The 18,069-nt window shown below is 35.4% G+C and overlaps 1 protein-coding gene and 2 long non-coding RNA genes across 3 annotated transcripts; 2 read left to right on the top strand and 1 right to left on the bottom strand.

Moving 5' to 3' along the window:
- Positions 1–1,573: 1,573 nt before the first annotated feature.
- On the top strand, positions 1,574–3,742 carry LOC113353812. Its single transcript, XR_003361550.1, has 2 exons — positions 1,574–1,877; positions 3,388–3,742. It is a non-coding gene; the product is annotated as an uncharacterized LOC113353812 (long non-coding RNA).
- Positions 3,743–11,265: 7,523 nt separating this feature from the next.
- Positions 11,266–14,142, top strand: LOC113353811. The gene is made up of 3 exons (XR_003361549.1): positions 11,266–11,385; positions 13,288–13,395; positions 13,875–14,142. It is a non-coding gene; the product is annotated as an uncharacterized LOC113353811 (long non-coding RNA).
- A 3,358-nt stretch (positions 14,143–17,500) lies between these two features.
- On the bottom strand, positions 17,501–17,863 carry LOC113351761 (protein RALF-like 4). Its single transcript, XM_026595696.1, has one exon. It carries the CDS (start codon positions 17,861–17,863, stop codon positions 17,501–17,503), a length of 363 nt encoding a protein of 120 aa, XP_026451481.1.
- Between the last annotated feature and the right edge of the window lie 206 nt (positions 17,864–18,069).

Genomic DNA, 18,069 nt, shown 5'->3' with positions numbered 1-18,069 from the left:
CCCTTCTAATGGTTGCTTGTGCACTATAAATTGTACTTAGATAAGAAACGTTCTGATCATCCTTTTCCTTGAAGCTTCTGAGAATCACTGTTGGTTTGATACATGCTTTGGTCATTATCTTTACATCCTCGAATTCATGTGGTTTTAGCTTCGCAACTAGGGAGTGACCAACAAAATCTTTCGGATCCCGGTGGTTATGACGGCCAAACCACACCGTACAATCTCATTGCTTTTCTTTGTCTCTTAGATAGAATACAAGCTTAAAGGGGAAATTATCCTTCCTCGTACGAGTCTTGTATACCCTATTAGTCTTCTTTGGATATACATAACCCTTTATTTTATGTCTATCCTTCTTCTTGTATTTCCCACTTCTATCGCAAACCATCTCAAAACGATTATCTGAACGTTGGGTATTCCTCGCCAACACACACATGTGTTTAAGAGCCGTCTCTTTTGCCCAAGAAATTGCTTCCTCTGGAGATTTTATTCCCTACATGAGGACAACAATGGAAGATTATAAGTTTCATTACAAGAAATCCCCACATAAAGTTCTAAAAACTAGGTGAAAAGTATTGTTTGGTAACATACCGGAGGCATTTTATAGTATTCGGACGTATTCGGACCAAGCGGTTTGGAATTTTTTGGATCAATGTATGTCACAATCTAAGGAATGAATGAAAATAAAATTGAATTAGTTCAAAAAAATTAAATTACTATGCCGGGTACTATTTCTGGCATGCTCGACGATAGTTCCGCCAAAATAATCAAAGCCGGAAACCAGTGTCGGCATTCTATAATAATGTTCCGGCATTCCGGAACTAAAGTTGAAAAAGAGGACCTAATTTTAAACAGTACCGACATTGTATTTTCTTGAATATTAATGCCAGAATGGGTAATACCGGCATGCTCGATTGATGAGTGCCAAATATTGTATATATTTGCACCTTTTTATTGGCATTTAACTCATCATTCGTGCACTAACGCTCCATTTTATCCCATATTTTGTGTTTTCGTTGTATTCAAAAATAAATACTTTTCTCAATTAATTTTGCATTTTTAGGTACTAAATAAAGCCTGGTTAACTCACGGAGCGAAAAGAGCAAAGAAACGACAAATACTCCCGCAGAAAGGCAGCGAAGATTGATGTTTGCAAGAGCCGGATCAATTAGAAATGGGATTGAAGAGGAAGAATTGTTCTTAAAGAAGATATGGGCTTGGCATACCCAAGTCCCAAATCCATTCCCAATACCCAAAACCGCTTCCATTTTCAGCCGTCAGATTGGATCCATCACTTCATCCCACGGTCGCTTCATCATCGTGCATCAAACTCTGAAGTTCCTGTATAACATCATAGTACCTGACTCCATCTTAAGCCGTCAGTTTTGATGTATCACACATCCAACGGTCGCTCCACGCCTATTCCCTTCGTGCCGTTCGATTTAATCCAGATGTGATCATCCAACGCTTTCTCTTCGCTGTGCATCAACATTCGATGTCCCCGCCTCACACCCTAGAAACAAATATCTTCTTCCAAACCAAACATTCCCTTCTTCCTCCCATCGAGAACTTCTTCTCTCTTTCTCTGCATTTTTCTTCCCCCGACAGAAACCCATCACCTGCAGTTTCTTCTTCTCGAGCTTCACCACCACCACCTTCACCCGACCACGACAGTAGACCAAATCATCAGTTTAACCCCCTAGTCTTTCTTTCTCCATCATAGCTTCTTCATACCTAGATGATACAATTGAGAGAGGCAGACTTAGGGTTTCCCCTCACAGTCGATTAAGGACAATTGGAGTAGGAGATGGAGTGGCAGAAGCAAGACAAGGCATGGGTTGTCGTCAATTAGCAGAGGAGAAAACAAAATCAGAAGATTGGTGAGTTTATTTTACATAAACCCTAATTTTGGGAATTTGGGGGAAATTGTATGAACCCTAATTTTGGGGTATAAATAGAATGTGTGCGTGGGTGTTGGGAGGGTATGCCTGGACTAGCCAGTGTACCACCAAGAGGCCTGGAATAGCCAGGACCTCAACTGTTGGTGTTGTTTCAATTTCAATTAAGCTCTGTTAATGTCAAATTCAGTTAATACTGTGTTCATTATGCTTTAGTTATTTTGCTTAGGTTTCAATGAAACCCTAACTTGTTGTTGTGCATTGCATTCTGATGACACTGCTTTTGAATGTTAATAATGCTCATGAAAGATCAAACTTAGTGCTGCATCATATTTCTCTCACATGGTATGTCATTCATACCTTGTAGTTAGGTTCACACTATGATGGTGGAACTACAACTTATATCAAACCAGATTATCATTGATCTTTAGACTAATTGTGCTTTAGCTAGACAATTAGTACTTAGGAGATATTCCTTAGTTGTGTTAGGTATTTCTAGTGGGGAAACACCTTAGACATAGGGAAAACATGATTCTAAACCCTTGTATATCATAAGGACAAGAGGAATGTACACAGAGCATGCTTAGTGGAGGTTACTGATGAATTTGAAGCCTGAGTTTCACATTTTCCTTCATTCCTTTCTTACTGCTGTGTAAAACTCAGCATCTCACTGCCAGTTTAGTTGTGGTTCAACACAACAAATCAAATCTCTCACTTCACTTCCTTTGCTTATTTTTGGCTCACTGCCACTGTCACTTACTGTCACTGTTTAGTTCTGTCTTGCTCTTGTTACACTTAGCTCACTGTCACTGTTAGAGAGTTAGCTTAGTTTCAACTTCAACTTTACACACCCAAGTCCCTGTGGACTGACCTGTGCTTGCACACTCACTATAACTGACCCTGTATACTTGCAGGTCTAAGTTGTAGGTTCTTTTAAAACCACACCAAGTTTTTGGCGCCGTTGCCGGGGACTTGGCTGTTGTGTGGTTGAAGCTTTGTGTATCTTGCTTTGCTGTTTTCTGTTTTCCTTGCTGTTCATCTTAGTTTTTCTTTACTTACATCTTAGCTAACTTACTGTGCATTTAGTGTAAGCATATTTGTTGTTTTTCCTGTAATTGCATTTTAGTTTCTCATCTGTAGCTGCACCTGCATCTCATACTCTTTGCTCACTGTTTGCTCTTGATCTTGATCTTTACTGTCCTATTCTTGCACTTTCTTAGCTATACTTGCACTTATCTTTTAGCTTTTTCTCTTGTTGTTCATTTGCATCATCACTACATCTGCATCTTCTCTGCTCTAGTAGCATTTGCATTTTGCATCTTCACTGCATATTGTTCTTGCACTTATCTTTGCATACTGTTCTGCATCATAACTTGCATCTTTCAATTAATCTTACTGCCTCCTGCATTCACATAATCTCTGCCTTCTTGCTGTGCATCTCATTGCATTTCACTGAACTTGCAAATTTTGCTGCTGCTGTGGTGTTGTGGAGTTGGTGTTGCTGCTGCTGCTGCTGTGCTGTTGCTGCTGCTGGTGCTGTTGCTGCTGTGAACCAAAGCCCAACTGGGCTGTGAAACTAGAACAACAGAGCAGTTGGGCTGTGCTAAAAAGAGTAAGCCTAAACCCAATAATTGTGTGGGCTTGCTTTAAAAACTGAAATTCCGGGCCTTGTAAATTGATTCTGAAACTCTTGAACCCAAGTGCACTTTGTTTCTGAACTCTGGGCTTGAACCCAACTCAGAATTTGTAAAACGTTTTTAAGCCCAAGTGGGCCTCATATTTTTGCTAACTGAGAGCCCAAAAATCAAATACCCAGCTGGGCCTCGTGCATTTCTGGGCTTGGTTCACTGAACTCGTTAGTTTGGCCGTGTACCCAAATCACTAGGCCGTTCGCTGGGCGTGTCCCACAGAAAATTTGAACCAGTTAGCTGGGCCTCATCCCATTAAAACCAAAAGGAGTTTTCAAAACCCAACTAAAAACTAAATTGCATTCTCCCACCAATGTGGGCTTGCTCCTAACAACAAAACCAAATTTTTCTCCCAACTCAAAACCAAATTCTTGCTCCACCAATGTGGGCTTGCTCCCAATCCTAAAACCAAAAATTTTGCTCCTAATTTAAAAAAAAAAAACAAATACCCACCAATGTGGGTTTGCTTCCAATTTTAAAAACCAAAGTTTTCTTTCTATCTCCCAATTAAAACCAAAATTTTTCTCCCTCTTTAAAAACCAAAATTTTATCCCAAGCAAAACCAAATTTTCTTTTCAAAACCCAACAAAACCAAAATTTCCCAATTTTAACCAAAATTCCCATTTGGGCTTTACCTTTAAAGCCTAAAAACCAAAATTTTGAAACCCATAACTGAAAAGTGTGGGCCTTATTTCTCTTTTTGAATTGTGTGATTGTTTGATAAACATAACATGTCTGGATTTTGGTCTGCCACTGGGAATAAATCTATTAGAGAAGCTTACGGGCAAGATTCACCTTATGAGCCTCCCACAGACCATGATGTCAATAGTTATAGGGATTATTATTATGGACCCTCTGTAGGTCATGAACCTCAATATGCAAACCCTAATGACTATTCACACATGTATCATCCACCATTGAGTGAAAATGAACATATAGACAATATCCAACTCACACATTCGTCACTTGTGAATCAGTTAGAGGCTCGGATCACTGCTTTAGAAATGCAAAAACATGAGAAATCTGTAGCATCTAGTTCACATGGACGACCTGAAATCTATGCATGTACCTTATGTGGTGGTTTAGACCACCCGGATAAATATTGCTATATTTTGCATGATTATAGGCAATTTAGAGAATCCCATGAAAATCCAAATTATGAAATGCCCACGAATTGTGAGGCTGGTAGTCATTGGGACCATAATCAATCCTTTGAGGGTTGCGATCAATCTTTTATAAAACCTAATGACCATGCACACATGTACTATTCACCACAATTTGAACATGAAGAATTTTGTACTCCCATGAATTTAGACCCCACCACAAAAGCTTTCAGACTCAGTGAGCAAAACTTTGCTAGATCTACATCACGAATTCAGGCATATTTAGATCAGATTTTTCTTTACCTACAAAAGGAGGAAATTCATGAGGAAATGTATATTGTCCCTAATGAAGTGTCTAGTACCATTCATGTAAATGATGTTGAATATGAACCTAATTTAGAGGAACATGAATCGACTAATGACACCACCACTGTTAATGAGGACCAATATGCATGTTACCATGATAATGATTATGATGATAATGATGTTATGTTAGAAGAACATGAAAATATTGTGGAACCTTTTGGTTCAATAACATATGGCTTCTCTCCCTCGACCTTCATGAATGTTGTTTCTTCTAATACTCATAGCAAATCATATGATTTTGATATTGATATGGTACTCGTACAATTGTTCTTCGAAGATGAGCATGACATAGGAATAGTTGAATCTTCTGTAGACACTAATGTTAATATGCATGAAAACAAATTTGATGTGTCTGATTCCTTGCCTAAGTCACAAAATGTTATTTCTTCCGATGTTGATTTGAGTACTACGGACAATCATGATACTGATTTAGGTCTTGATGTTTTGTTCGATGAATGTGAGCATGATTTACCAATTTCTGATTTAGGGGAAGTATGTGTTGGTACTATTGATCTTATCCATGAAAATAACTTAGAAGTACCAACTTTCTTACCTAAATCTCATATTGAGATTATTCCACCCAACCTAGATTTGGTTTGTAACAAAACTTTTAAACCAACTTTTCTTAAAATTCCCAACCTAGGATTGGAACTGTGTGCCTCCCAAGTCCTTTTGGACTATTTTGCATCAAAATACAATACTTTTAAGGAGCCACAATTGGAATTAATTTCTCTGACCATCCCAAACAAAGTCCATTTGAGTTAGACCTTGTGAATCCTGAACCCCTAAAATTAAAAGATTATGTTCTTAAAAGTAAACCTGCTGAAAATTACAGGTTTAGGGGTGATTCATTTGGTTTTTCACTCTCACTCGCATTTCAGTCCAACTATAGTTGTTTGAAACTGTCTATGTTTCAACACTTTGTCTTTTGGGTTGATCCTCAACTCTTTAGACTGTATGTATATAGTGAATTGTTTGTATATAATCTGGTAGGTAATGTTTAGTGGAATCATATGTTTCTTGTATATATTGTGCTAACCCAATGTGAATTCAGTTGAGTTACTGTTGGGTTTTTCCTTGAATAATGGAGTTCAAAAACTTGCTTTCGCCAATATCCGGTAATCTCTTTCCTTTTTCTACACTTAGCATCGTTCTCATGGTATGTGTTATAATCATGTTTATCTTTTGAAACATTGAGGACAATGTTTAGTTTAGGTTTGGGGGTGAAAAGTAGATACTTTGATAACATGTTATAATTGAAAACAGAACTCTTTCTTTTTGGAAAAAAAAAAACAACATAAAAATGGAGCCCATTTACCTTGAAATGTTGACTCTTGTGCATGTATGTAAACATAAGGATTTTTAGTCTAGATTTTAGGCACCCTGATTCTAGCACAATTCACATAGTGATAAGAAACTTGCACGCGCATGATCTACCAATACATGTATAGCCTCATCCTTGAGGTGTTCTATCGGAAGTCACGATTGCCAATCACTTTAGAATACTGAACGAAACTTGACTAGCTTGTTCTTTGGTTGGTTGGGATAGAAGGTGGAGGTTATATTAAGAAAGACAACCATCGAATTTAACTGGGTGCATCAAAAAGGGCTACCTCTTGCAAAGTGTCATGTAATTTTTTGTTTCTTTTTTCTTATGTATCAAAAGAGTTACCATGTTGTAAATATTTTTTTCAAAAAAAAAAATAAAAATAAAAATAAAATCAAGTATTTATCAATTCCATCCTCTCTTGTTCCAAAATCAAAAGAGAGTAGTCAATGTAAATAAGAGTCATGTAAAGAGTCATATTTTGTGTTTTTGTGTTATAAGCAAGGAAGGGTGTATGCCATTGATGTACAACGCGAGTAATTGTGAAATACCTCCAACTCATTCACAATTCTCGTAAAGTCCGGACAGCTAGCTAGATTTCGACCTCGGTTCTTAGTCTGAGAAACTGTCTCTTGGTGATTAGTAGTCATAACATCCGATCTTTCTTTACACATGTGTAGATACACTTTACACTCTTATCACATGTCTTTATTTGTTATCAGTGCTAGGATTGTGCCTTTGATAGCTAGATTGACATCTTCATTTTGTTGTGAGCTTCTACTGTCTTGCACATGTCACATTTCATGGAATCTGAGCTTATATTTTGTCTTAGAACTTTGTAGGTACGTTCTAAGCAAACCTTCACGAGACTTCAACTCGTCCACTAGGGACACTTAGTGGTTTAAAAGGCTTATTGCATTCGATAAATGCAATCGAGAGACCAGCGACAGTGGTATAGGTAGGATTTCCTTAGTTTTGTTTTACTTGAGGACAAGTAAAATTCAGGTTTGGGGGTATTTGATGAGTGCCAAATATTGTATATATTTGCACCTTTTTATTGGCATTTAACTCATATTCTGTGTTTTCTTTGTTTTCAAGAATAAATACTTTTCTCAATTAATTTTGTATTTTTAGGTACTAAATAAAGTCTGGTTAACTCACGGCGCGAAAAGAGCAAAGAAACGGCAAAGACTCCCGCAGAAAGACAGCGAAGATTGATGTTTGCAAGAGCCGGATCAATTAGAAATGGGATTGAAGAGGAATAATTGTTCTTAAAGAAGATATGGGCTTGGCATACCCAAGTCCCAAATCCATTCCCAATACCCAAAACCTCTTCCATTTTCAGCCGTCATATTGGATCCATCACTTCATCCCACGGTCGCTTCATCATAGTGCATCAAACTATGAAGTTCCTGTCTAACATCATAGTACCTAACTCCATCTTAAGCCGTCAGTTTTGATGTATCACACATCCAACGGTCTCTCCATGCCTGTTCCCTTCGTGCCGTTCGATTTAATCCAGATGTGATCATCCAACACTTTCTCTTCTCCGTGCATCAACATTCGATGTCCCCGCCTCACACCCTAGCAACAAATATCTTCTTCCCAACCAAACATTCCCTTCTTCCTCCCATCGAGAACTTCTTCTCTCTTTCTCTGCAGTTTTCTTCCCCCGACAGAAACCCATCATCTGCAGTTTCTTCTTCTCGAGCTTCACCACCACCACCTTCACCCGACCACGACAGCAGACCAAACCATCAGTTGAACCCCCTAGTCTTTCTTTCTCCATCATAGCTTCTTCATACCTAGATGCTACAATTGAGAGAGGCAGACTTAGGGTTTCCCCTCACAGTCGATTAAGGACAATTGGAGTAGGAGATGGAGTGGCAGAAGCAAGACAAGGCATGGTTTGTCGTCAATTAGCAGAGGAGAAAACAAAATCAGAAGATTGGTGAGTTTATTTTACATAAACCCTAATTTTGGGAATTTGGGAATTTGGGGGAAATTGTATGAACCCTAATTTTGGGGTATAAATAGAATGTGTGTGTGGGTGTTGGGAGGGTATGCCTGGACTAGCCAGTGTACCACCAAGAGGCCTGGAATAGCCAGGACCTCAATTATTGGTGTTGTTTCAATTTCAATTCAGCTCTGTTAATGTCAAATTCAGTTAATACTGTGTTCATTATGCTTTAGTTATTTTGCTTAGGTTTCAATGAAACCCTAACTTGTTGCTGTGCATTGCATTCTGATGACACTGCTTTTGAATGTTAATAATGCTCATGAAAAATCAAACTTAGTGCTGCATCATATTGCTCTCACATGGTATGTCATGCATACCTTGTAGTTAGGTTCACACTATGATGGTGGAACTACAACTTATATCAAACCAGATTATCATTGATCTTTAGACTAATTGTGCTTTAGCTAGACAATTAGTACTTAGAAGATATGCCTTAGTTGTGTTAGGTCTTTCTAGTGGGGAAACACCTTAGACATAGGGAAAACATGATTCTAAACCCTTGTCTATCATAAGGACAAGAGGAGTGTACACAGAGCATGCTTAGTGGAGGTTAGTGATGAATTTGAAGCCTGAGTTTCACATTGTCCTACATTCCTTTATTTTGCCTTACACTTCTGTGTAAAACTCAGCAGCTCACTGCCAGTTTAGTTGTGGTTCAACACAACAAATCAAAGCTCTCACTTCACTGCCTTTGCTTATTTTTGGCTCACTGCCACTGTCACTTACTGTCACTGTTTAGTTCTGTCTTGCTCTTGTTACACTTAGCTCACTGTCACTGTTAGAGAGTTAGCTTAGTTTCAACTTCAACTTTACACACCCAAGTCCCTGTGGACTGACCTGTGCTTGCACACTCACTACAACTGACCCTGTATACTTGCAGGTCTAAGTTGTAGGTTCTTTTAAAACCACACCATCGATACACAAGGGTTGAAGCCGGAACAAGCCACCGGCATGATCGATAAATTGAAAACCAAGCCGGAATGTAGTACCGGCGTGCTCGATAATTTATATACCACGCCGGTGTATATGTTCAAAATTCTTTGAACTCCTGGAGTTTTTTCTTGTGGTACCGGCATGGTAAAGTTAGAAGAGAACCATGCCGATTAGAATATTTCATGGAATGTTCGGTGGTAGGTAAAAATTTTACTGCGTGCCGGCATGTATTTTTTAGTTGAAGATCACGCCGGCAGTTGATTCAAAATGGGGGATATTTGGTGCCGGCATGCAAATAGTATGAATACCATGCCGGTTATGGGGGTTCCGGCGTGGTATTCATACTACGTGTATGCCGACACCAAGCTTTTTCAGAGAAAAAAATGGCGGTTTCAAAAAAAAAAATCAAATTTTCGACCTCTTTGAAGCATTACATGTGTGTTGGGGTTGCTTGTATGTTGAACATGTTTAATTTCTTGATTTGGTTCTTCATAAAACACTTCATTCTCACGAAAATCATGATCCAAGGGTGTTGGTTCATCATATAACTCCAATTGTGAGTTATTCTCATTAACCGAAGATTGAAGATATGATTGTTGTTGTAGTTGAGCAAAAGATTCAGCAGCTGCAATTCTCTCCTCACAATCATCTTCCATTTTCACAAAAAAATTTCCACTCAAAAATATTTTTCCCTCCTTCTACTCTCACCTCACTCACACAAATTCAAATAAAAATACACACTAATCTATCCCCCAAATACTTAAGATTTTACTAATTATTATTAACCATTAAACCTGATTAGTGAGGAGTAGATTAGGAATTAAAAAATTAATTACATAAGGGGTGACCCAGATTTGATATTTGGATCCAGTTTTTGTCATGTAGCTATATCCCCCAATTAGTTTTGATATCCCCCAATCGCGCGTTCAATAATAATGCTACTAGAAACCAAAAAAATAAATTGCATACGTATTAAATTTTGTCAGCATATGATTTGATATTGGTTTGTTTTTCTTTAAAATTCAAATCAAGTTGTATTTCATTGTAGTCAAAAGACCCGAAGTCATGTTGTTGTATTGCAACAACATGTAGTGTTGAAGTGTGATTGATACTTGGAGTGCTTATATTTGTATTACAATTAATCGATAATATAATATTTAGTCAATATTGTACTTAAACTAAAATTTATTCAACCTCCAAGATAAGAATTATTTTCTAAAATAATTATATATTATAAAATTATATGTAATACTCTTTATCTAATAATATGAAATTATTTAATTATAAAATAACAATTTATTATATTATCGATAACATAATCTAAAGACTTAAAAGGCATAGGCAAATAAAGCTCCCACATTGAACAGTGAGGAATTCTTCGCTTCCTATTGGCCAAAATAAGCTTTTTCTGGCTTTTGTGAAACGAGAGTTTTGGTGAGGACACTTGGCAACGTATGATTGATTTAAAAATTACAAAATCAAAAGAAAAACTTAACTTACGATGTTTGGAATTTTATGGAAGTTCAAATTCAATGCGGAAGTCGGATACCTACCGTATTATGACTCTTTTTTCCAAATTAATACTACATAATTTGGACACATATTTTCTACGAAAATAAAAGGAAAAAAAAAACGTATATATTTTCTACCTTTTCTTCACCTATTCAATGTGTTCGCCTCGCAACATGAAATCAAAAATACATGTAGAAATTGACGTTTAGTCCCAAAGTTACTGGGGTTGGGACGCTTTAGTCCACCCATCTTAGGCCTAGTACTCTCTAGTCCAAAAAAGCCCCGCCTCCAACAATTTAGTCCAAATATGGACGAGTTAGTCCAAAAATACACCGATTCATGGATATCTCATATTTTCACAGTGCCAAAATTACCCTTTCGGAATTTCCATATACGAACAATTTTTTTCAAATGTAATGTGGATCTAAGATTTCAAATCAGAAGAAATTGAAAAATATGGAGAGAAAGGGAGAGATAAACAAAGATATAGAGAGATTTTGGAGGATTAAGTTGTTTCTTCATCAGATTATTTTGATCTCAGGTTAGTTTTTCATCGTTAATCTTTTGTTTTACTTCTTCGATTTTGTGACTGTGTTTTTTTAATGCGTGGTATGAAATCGATTCGATTTGTTATCTTTTGTTAGATCTTTTTGATTTTCTTTTTTTAGTTTTGATTTTTGTTATACTTAAGTTTTGATTTTCATGCAATTCTGATTTCATTTTCATTTCTTCTTCATAAATTTGTTGCTCTTTGTTAGTTTTTCGATTTTGAGATCTACATATACATGATTAAGATGATTTTGTTCTCTTCATATATGTTTTTTATAACACGACCAAAGTTATTAATGGAGATTAATTGATAGATTGATTGATTTCTTCTGTTTTTGATTAAACAGAATGTGTACTTTCTTGTACACTGTATATGTTCCAGTTTATGGTTATTTTAAGATTGATTCAAAGAATAAATTCTATGATATGTTCAAATGTGATTCGTATATATTTGCTTTTAAGTCTCTGTGTTAGTGGATTCTATATTAAAAAATTTCAGATGTGATTCGGATTTTTCTTGAGCTACCTCTGTTATTATATGTCATTTTTTTTTTAAATCTCTTGATCTCTTCATTTGTGTGATTTTATAACGCGTTTGATTTTATTTCATGATTTCTAATTGATAGAGTATTTGATATCTTTTTATGGTGATATAACATGTGTACTTTATACACTGTATATGTTCTCTATATATGTATTTTATAATACGCAAGGTATCAACCATGTCTAAGAAGGTTGTATACATATTGTACACTGAAATTCCCTTTGGTAAATGCATAGGTTTTTTTGTTTGAATCAACGCTCTATTTTTGTTATTTTTCTGTAGATGTGTACATACTTGTACACTATACTAGCATGCTCTCCGATGAATGCATGGCATGTTTTATGGTTATGGATGCTAGAATTTGTTATTTTTTTCTGTGGATGTGTACATGTTTGTACACTAAAATTTTCTATGATAAACATATAACATGTCATGTGGTATGAATGCTAAAATTTGCTAGGTTTTTATACAGGTGCACAATTTTTTTGTATGCTAGTATGCTCTTTCTATGAAGGGATGGCATGTCATATGGGTATGATGCTATAATTGGTTATTTTTTTTTGTAGAGGTGTACATGTTTGTACACTAGTATGTGTTTCAATTTATATAGCATGTGCATGGACTTTAATATACACCATATATGTTTCTTTTATAATATGTAGGGTATGAACCAAGTCTGAGCAGGTTGTGTATGCTTTTTTTGAATCATGGTGAGTATTCATCCATATTTTGGGAGATGCGTACACATTTATATACTAAAACTTTATGTGTGATGAATGCATCAGTTGTTTTGTTTGAATTAATGCTATATTTTTGTTGTTTTTCTGTAGATATGTACATAATCATACGCTAGTATGCTCTCTCATAATTTTATGTTTTGTTTTGTGAGTATGGATATTGGATTACTTGGTTTTTTAAAGGTGTGTACATAATTGTACACCATTGTGATGTGTCATTATTATATGGCATGCTTTAGAGGTATGGATGTTGGATTTCTATAGGTGTGTAAATAGTCGTTCACCATTATGTTCTCTCATAATTTTATAATCTGTTTTGTGGGTGTGGATGTTTGACTAGTTAGATTTTTGTATAATTCTACATGTTTATATACTAGTATACTTTGCGATGAATTGATTGCATGTCCTGCGAGTATGTGCGCTAGAGTTTATTATGTTTCTATATAGGTTTACATATTTGTACACTTATATGCTTTGTAATGATTATTTGAAGTTTATTTTTAACTTTAAGATTTTCGGGATCATATTTTTTGGTTATATATAGTTGTACACATGTTAATGATAATGTGTACATAGTTGTACATATTTTTGACTTTATGAATGGTATTACTAGGGTGCATGAATCATTTGGTCGCAGTTAATGAAGATGGTTGGACATGAATATGACGAAGAGATGATTACCTCTTGATTATTCCATTCATAAATGGTGGATGTCACTAGGGTAAGTTTCTTTACCTTTTCAATTGAGCTTGAAATCTTATTTTGAGCATAGTTAACCTTAGTAATGATGTGGATGATATTCGGGTCGATAGTATGTCACACTTTAGACTCATTGGGTATTATTTGAATTATATGTATGTATAAATTTAGGGACTCATAAGCTCAAAATAATTTTATTCAATATGTGTAGTGATATTGTTCCTTAGGTACACGATTCAAGTTGTACATGTGTATATGATTGTGCACGTTGTCCGGTATCATTCATATATAGCCTTTATATGGGTATGGATGTGCACAGGTTGATTGTTTTAAAGATGTGCATAGTTCTGCAACTAAGTGTACATAGTTGTACACATGCTTTTTCTTAATGTATACATATTTATACACATGTTTATTGTTTTTGAATTTGCGCATAGTTTTGCAACATTATGTTCGTTTTTTTCCAAATCATTTCATTAGTGCATATGTTTTATTTTCCAGGTTGAAGATTATCATGTTGATGTCTAAGAGACAGGTAAAAGATATTATAGGTAGAATCATTAGTCACATATCCAAGACTCCATTTGGAAGACGAAGAAATCAACGCATCAAACTTGCTAGAGAGAAGTAAAAAAGACCTGTAATGTGCACTGAGTGCTTTACTTGCACCTTCCTTGATGATTTACTACCATTCTTGCTTACGACTTTGTACTTTTTTTTCTCATGTAAACTGTTACAATGAATGTTACTATCTTATTTATTTTAAGAATTTAGATTGGTTTTTACTTCAGTACATGTGTCTTTATTTCTGCAGGTATGAATAATTTTATAACATGTCAGTACATATTCAACATCATGTACACTTTGATTTTCTAACCTGTCAGTAGATGTACACCATTATGTACACATGAAAAAAATTTACTTATAATATACCATGTAAATCTGAAAAAAATCTGCATTCAAAACATCTATATTCAATCTAATAATAAGATTAATTCAAGGTTTTACAAGTAATAATAGTTTTTTAAGAAAGTTAAGAAACATAGTTGTTAAAAGTTTAAGAAAGTTACAAACAACTTAAGCAGGTTTTAAACATAAATCAAGTTGTTTCTCTCCTACTTGCACGCCAATCTTGGTATTATTTATCTTCTGCGATGTTCTACAGTTTGGCAGGACCACCGACAGGTTTCTGCAGGTTCTGATGCTACCATATCCAACAAGTATATATACACCTAAAAAAATCAGACAAATCCAACTTCAAAAACTAGGAAACATGTCATATATCCATGACATATCTTACCAGTGTACTAGCATGTATACCATGACATCCATACTTCGAAAATTATAGAACCCGTGACATCCATACCCACAAAAAGTTCATATATCCATGACATAACATACTAGTTTGCAAGTATGTACACACCTACAAAAATCTTAAAACCAATATTCATACTCACACAAGAAAGTTCATATGTCCATGACATGATACTAGCAGTGTACATGTATGTACACACCTATAGAAATGACATAATCTAACATTCAAAACCACAGAACATGTCATACTCCCATGACATGATACATCAGCGTACAAGTATGTACACACCTCCAGAACTTTAACAAATCCAACATACATGTTCATACAAAACATGCCATATGTTCATAACATGATACAACATTGCATAAGTATGTACACACCTACAGAAATGAAAAAAATCCAACATTTAAAACCACAAAACGGATCATATACCCATAACATGATACAATGGCATACAAGTATGTATACTCCTAAATAAATCCAATAAAAATAACATGCAACTCGACGAAATAACCCACACATCCTTGAGATGTCATACATGTGTACAAATATGTATACAACCACAACTAATTTAAGTAAAATAGAATTCATACTCACATAACAGTACATATACCTCTGAAATGGCATGTTGTCGTACAAATCTGTACACAACTGCAACAAATCTAACAAAAATAACATCCATGTCCACATAACAGTTCATACACCCCTGAAATAACATCTTGTATACAAATATGTACACTACCACAACAAAACTAACAAAAACAACATTCATACCCACAGAACAGTCCATACATCCCTGAAATAAAACGCATATTCTTCTTATATTTTCTCTCTCACTACGACAAATATTCTTCCCGCCCTACGTGTCCTCACTTTTCCACTCATCCTGTCCCTCCCCCATAAGAGTCAGCCTTTAAAACATAACAAGTTTATTGAAAGATTTGATTTTGAATAAAGATGAAACAACATATGTGATATGAAGATGAAACCACATATGTGTACTTATATGTACACCATTAATCGAACTGTTTAAAGATTTGATTTTGAATAAAGATTTGATTATGAAGATGAAACAACATATATGTACTTATATGTACACCAGTAACACAAGTGATGGGAAAACAAGTTTAAAACACACACAACTGGCAATATGAAGTGAAACAACATGCTGGTGCACAGTTATGTACATTAGTAACACAAGTAATGGGAAAAAAGGTTCAAACCACACAAAACATGCTATATGAAGATGAAACAACACACTGGTTGACAGATATGTCCACTAGTAACACGAGTGATGGGGAAAAAGCTTCAAAACACACACAACCGTCCATATGAAGATGAAACAACATGCTGATGTACAATTATGTACACTAATAACACAAGTGATGGGAAAAAGTCTTCAAAACACACACAACCAGCCATATGAAGATGAAACAACATGCTAGTGCACAGTTATGTACACTAATAACACAAGTGATGGGAAATAGGCTTCAAAACACACACAACATGCTATTTGAATATGAAACAGCGTGGTGGTGTACTTTTATGTACACTAGTAACACAAGTGATGGGAAAAAAGCTTCAAAACACACACACCACGTCATATAAAATGAAACAACATGTTGGTGTACAGTTTTGTACACTAGTAACACAAATGACGAGAAAAAATCTTCAAAACACACACTACCGGTCATATGAAGATGATACAGCATGCTGGTGCACAGATCTGTACACTAGTAACATAAGTGATGGGAAAAAAGCTTTAAAACACAAAATAAGACCAATATTTGTTACCTTTTCCTTTCTTAACTGGTGATGACTTTGAAGTTTTTGATGTTTTCTTAAATGGTGATGATTTTGCAGTTTTTTTACTCAGTTGATGTTGAAACTGCTGCATTCTTTTAAGATTTTGATCTCGTCTCAGGACCTGGTGATTTTGAAATTTCTTGTTCTTCAACTGATGTTGTATCTTCCGATAGTTCTTCTGCTTTCCTCTTTTGAACTGGTTTTTCCCAATCACCATGTTGTTACTTCTACTGCAATCATCAATGATTATGAAGTTTTAGGGTTTGATTATGAAGATTTAGGGTTTGATTATGAAAATTTAGGGTTTCGATTTGGGTTTTCTCAGTTAGGTTACAGTTTTTCTTTCTTCTCTTTGTTTTCTCTGATCTTCTTCTCTCTTCTCTCTGCTAAATGAAATAATTTATTTTTCCATTTTTAATTTCATTTTTTTTGTTTTGAACGAACGTGTAGCATTCACCCTTATTGTGTCAGTTGCAAACTGTTTTCATTCGTCATACGTGTGCGAAGGATAGCAGCGTCTTTACACAAATTTTGAACTAATTTGTACCTAGTCAACTAGGACTGGACTAATCTGTACATTTTGAGACGTTTTTGGACGAAACCGTTTTTTTCCCAAAATACATTGCCATAAGACAACCACAAAACCCCACACACCAAGTTAACACAAAGAAAAATGTCGCTGCTTAAACATAGACACAAATCTAGTATTTTATAAAAATAATTTTTTTCACGGTCCCAAGCTATTGGCTGTAGTTTTTACTTGATAGAATTCTGACTATCGGAAAAAAAAAATACACGAAAAAGTGGCATAATCGGGATCATCCGTAATTTCCCATTTTATTTACGCAAATATAATTTATTTAATTACATAGTATTGATATTTGCAGGATACCGCCAAATTTTGCTCAGCTATTATGATGAGCCCGGTAATTCATTATATATTCTATTTTTATTTTCTTTTCGATCACTTATTGTCTCGATTCCCTTTTAGAAGATCATCATTCCTTTATCTGATTATTCTTGCGCAATGAGTGAGAATGCTGCACCCTCTAGTATAAGGATTAGCTTCTTTGGGTTTATGACAATCGTAATAAGACATTCCAGGTTTTCCACAGTAACGTATGTTCTTCTTAAGAGCTTCATAACTAATATGTCTCTTAGGCTGAAACAAAGAACGACGATTAACCTTAGAATCCATCATTAATTCATAATGTTCATCAACGCATTTTCCAACTAAACCGTCACATGTTTGTGTTGATGATCTTGTTACGCCCACTACCATATCATCAGGAGAAGCAGAAGTTGATGATTCTGCTATCAGTCCAGCCATAGCTAGTACGAAAAAGACCAAACAAACTTTGACAGCCATTGTTAAATAATTGAAAACAAACTAAAATGGAGAAATGGGTCTGATTTGATTATTAGCTTGGAATCTATTTAAAGGGAGGGGAGGGGAAGAGTGGCTATATGAAGTGAGATAATGGTGATCATTTGACATTTTAATCTTCTTTGCGTGTTAAATTCGTTTTAAAAAATTGGGTTTGCTATCGATGAATAATGGTTAGTTACTTTGTT

Source organism: Papaver somniferum, chromosome 2 (genome assembly GCF_003573695.1).
Source record: "Papaver somniferum cultivar HN1 chromosome 2, ASM357369v1, whole genome shotgun sequence".
Taxonomy (NCBI): Eukaryota; Viridiplantae; Streptophyta; class Magnoliopsida; order Ranunculales; family Papaveraceae; genus Papaver; species Papaver somniferum.
The sequence above is the reverse complement of the archived record's forward strand: the minus strand, read 5'-3'. Positions and strand labels throughout refer to the sequence as shown.

Coding starts and splice junctions, on each gene's coding strand:
- LOC113351761 (XM_026595696.1), bottom strand. CDS start 17,863: ATGGCTGTCAAAGTTTGTTTGGTCTTTTTCGTACTAGCTATGGCTGGA.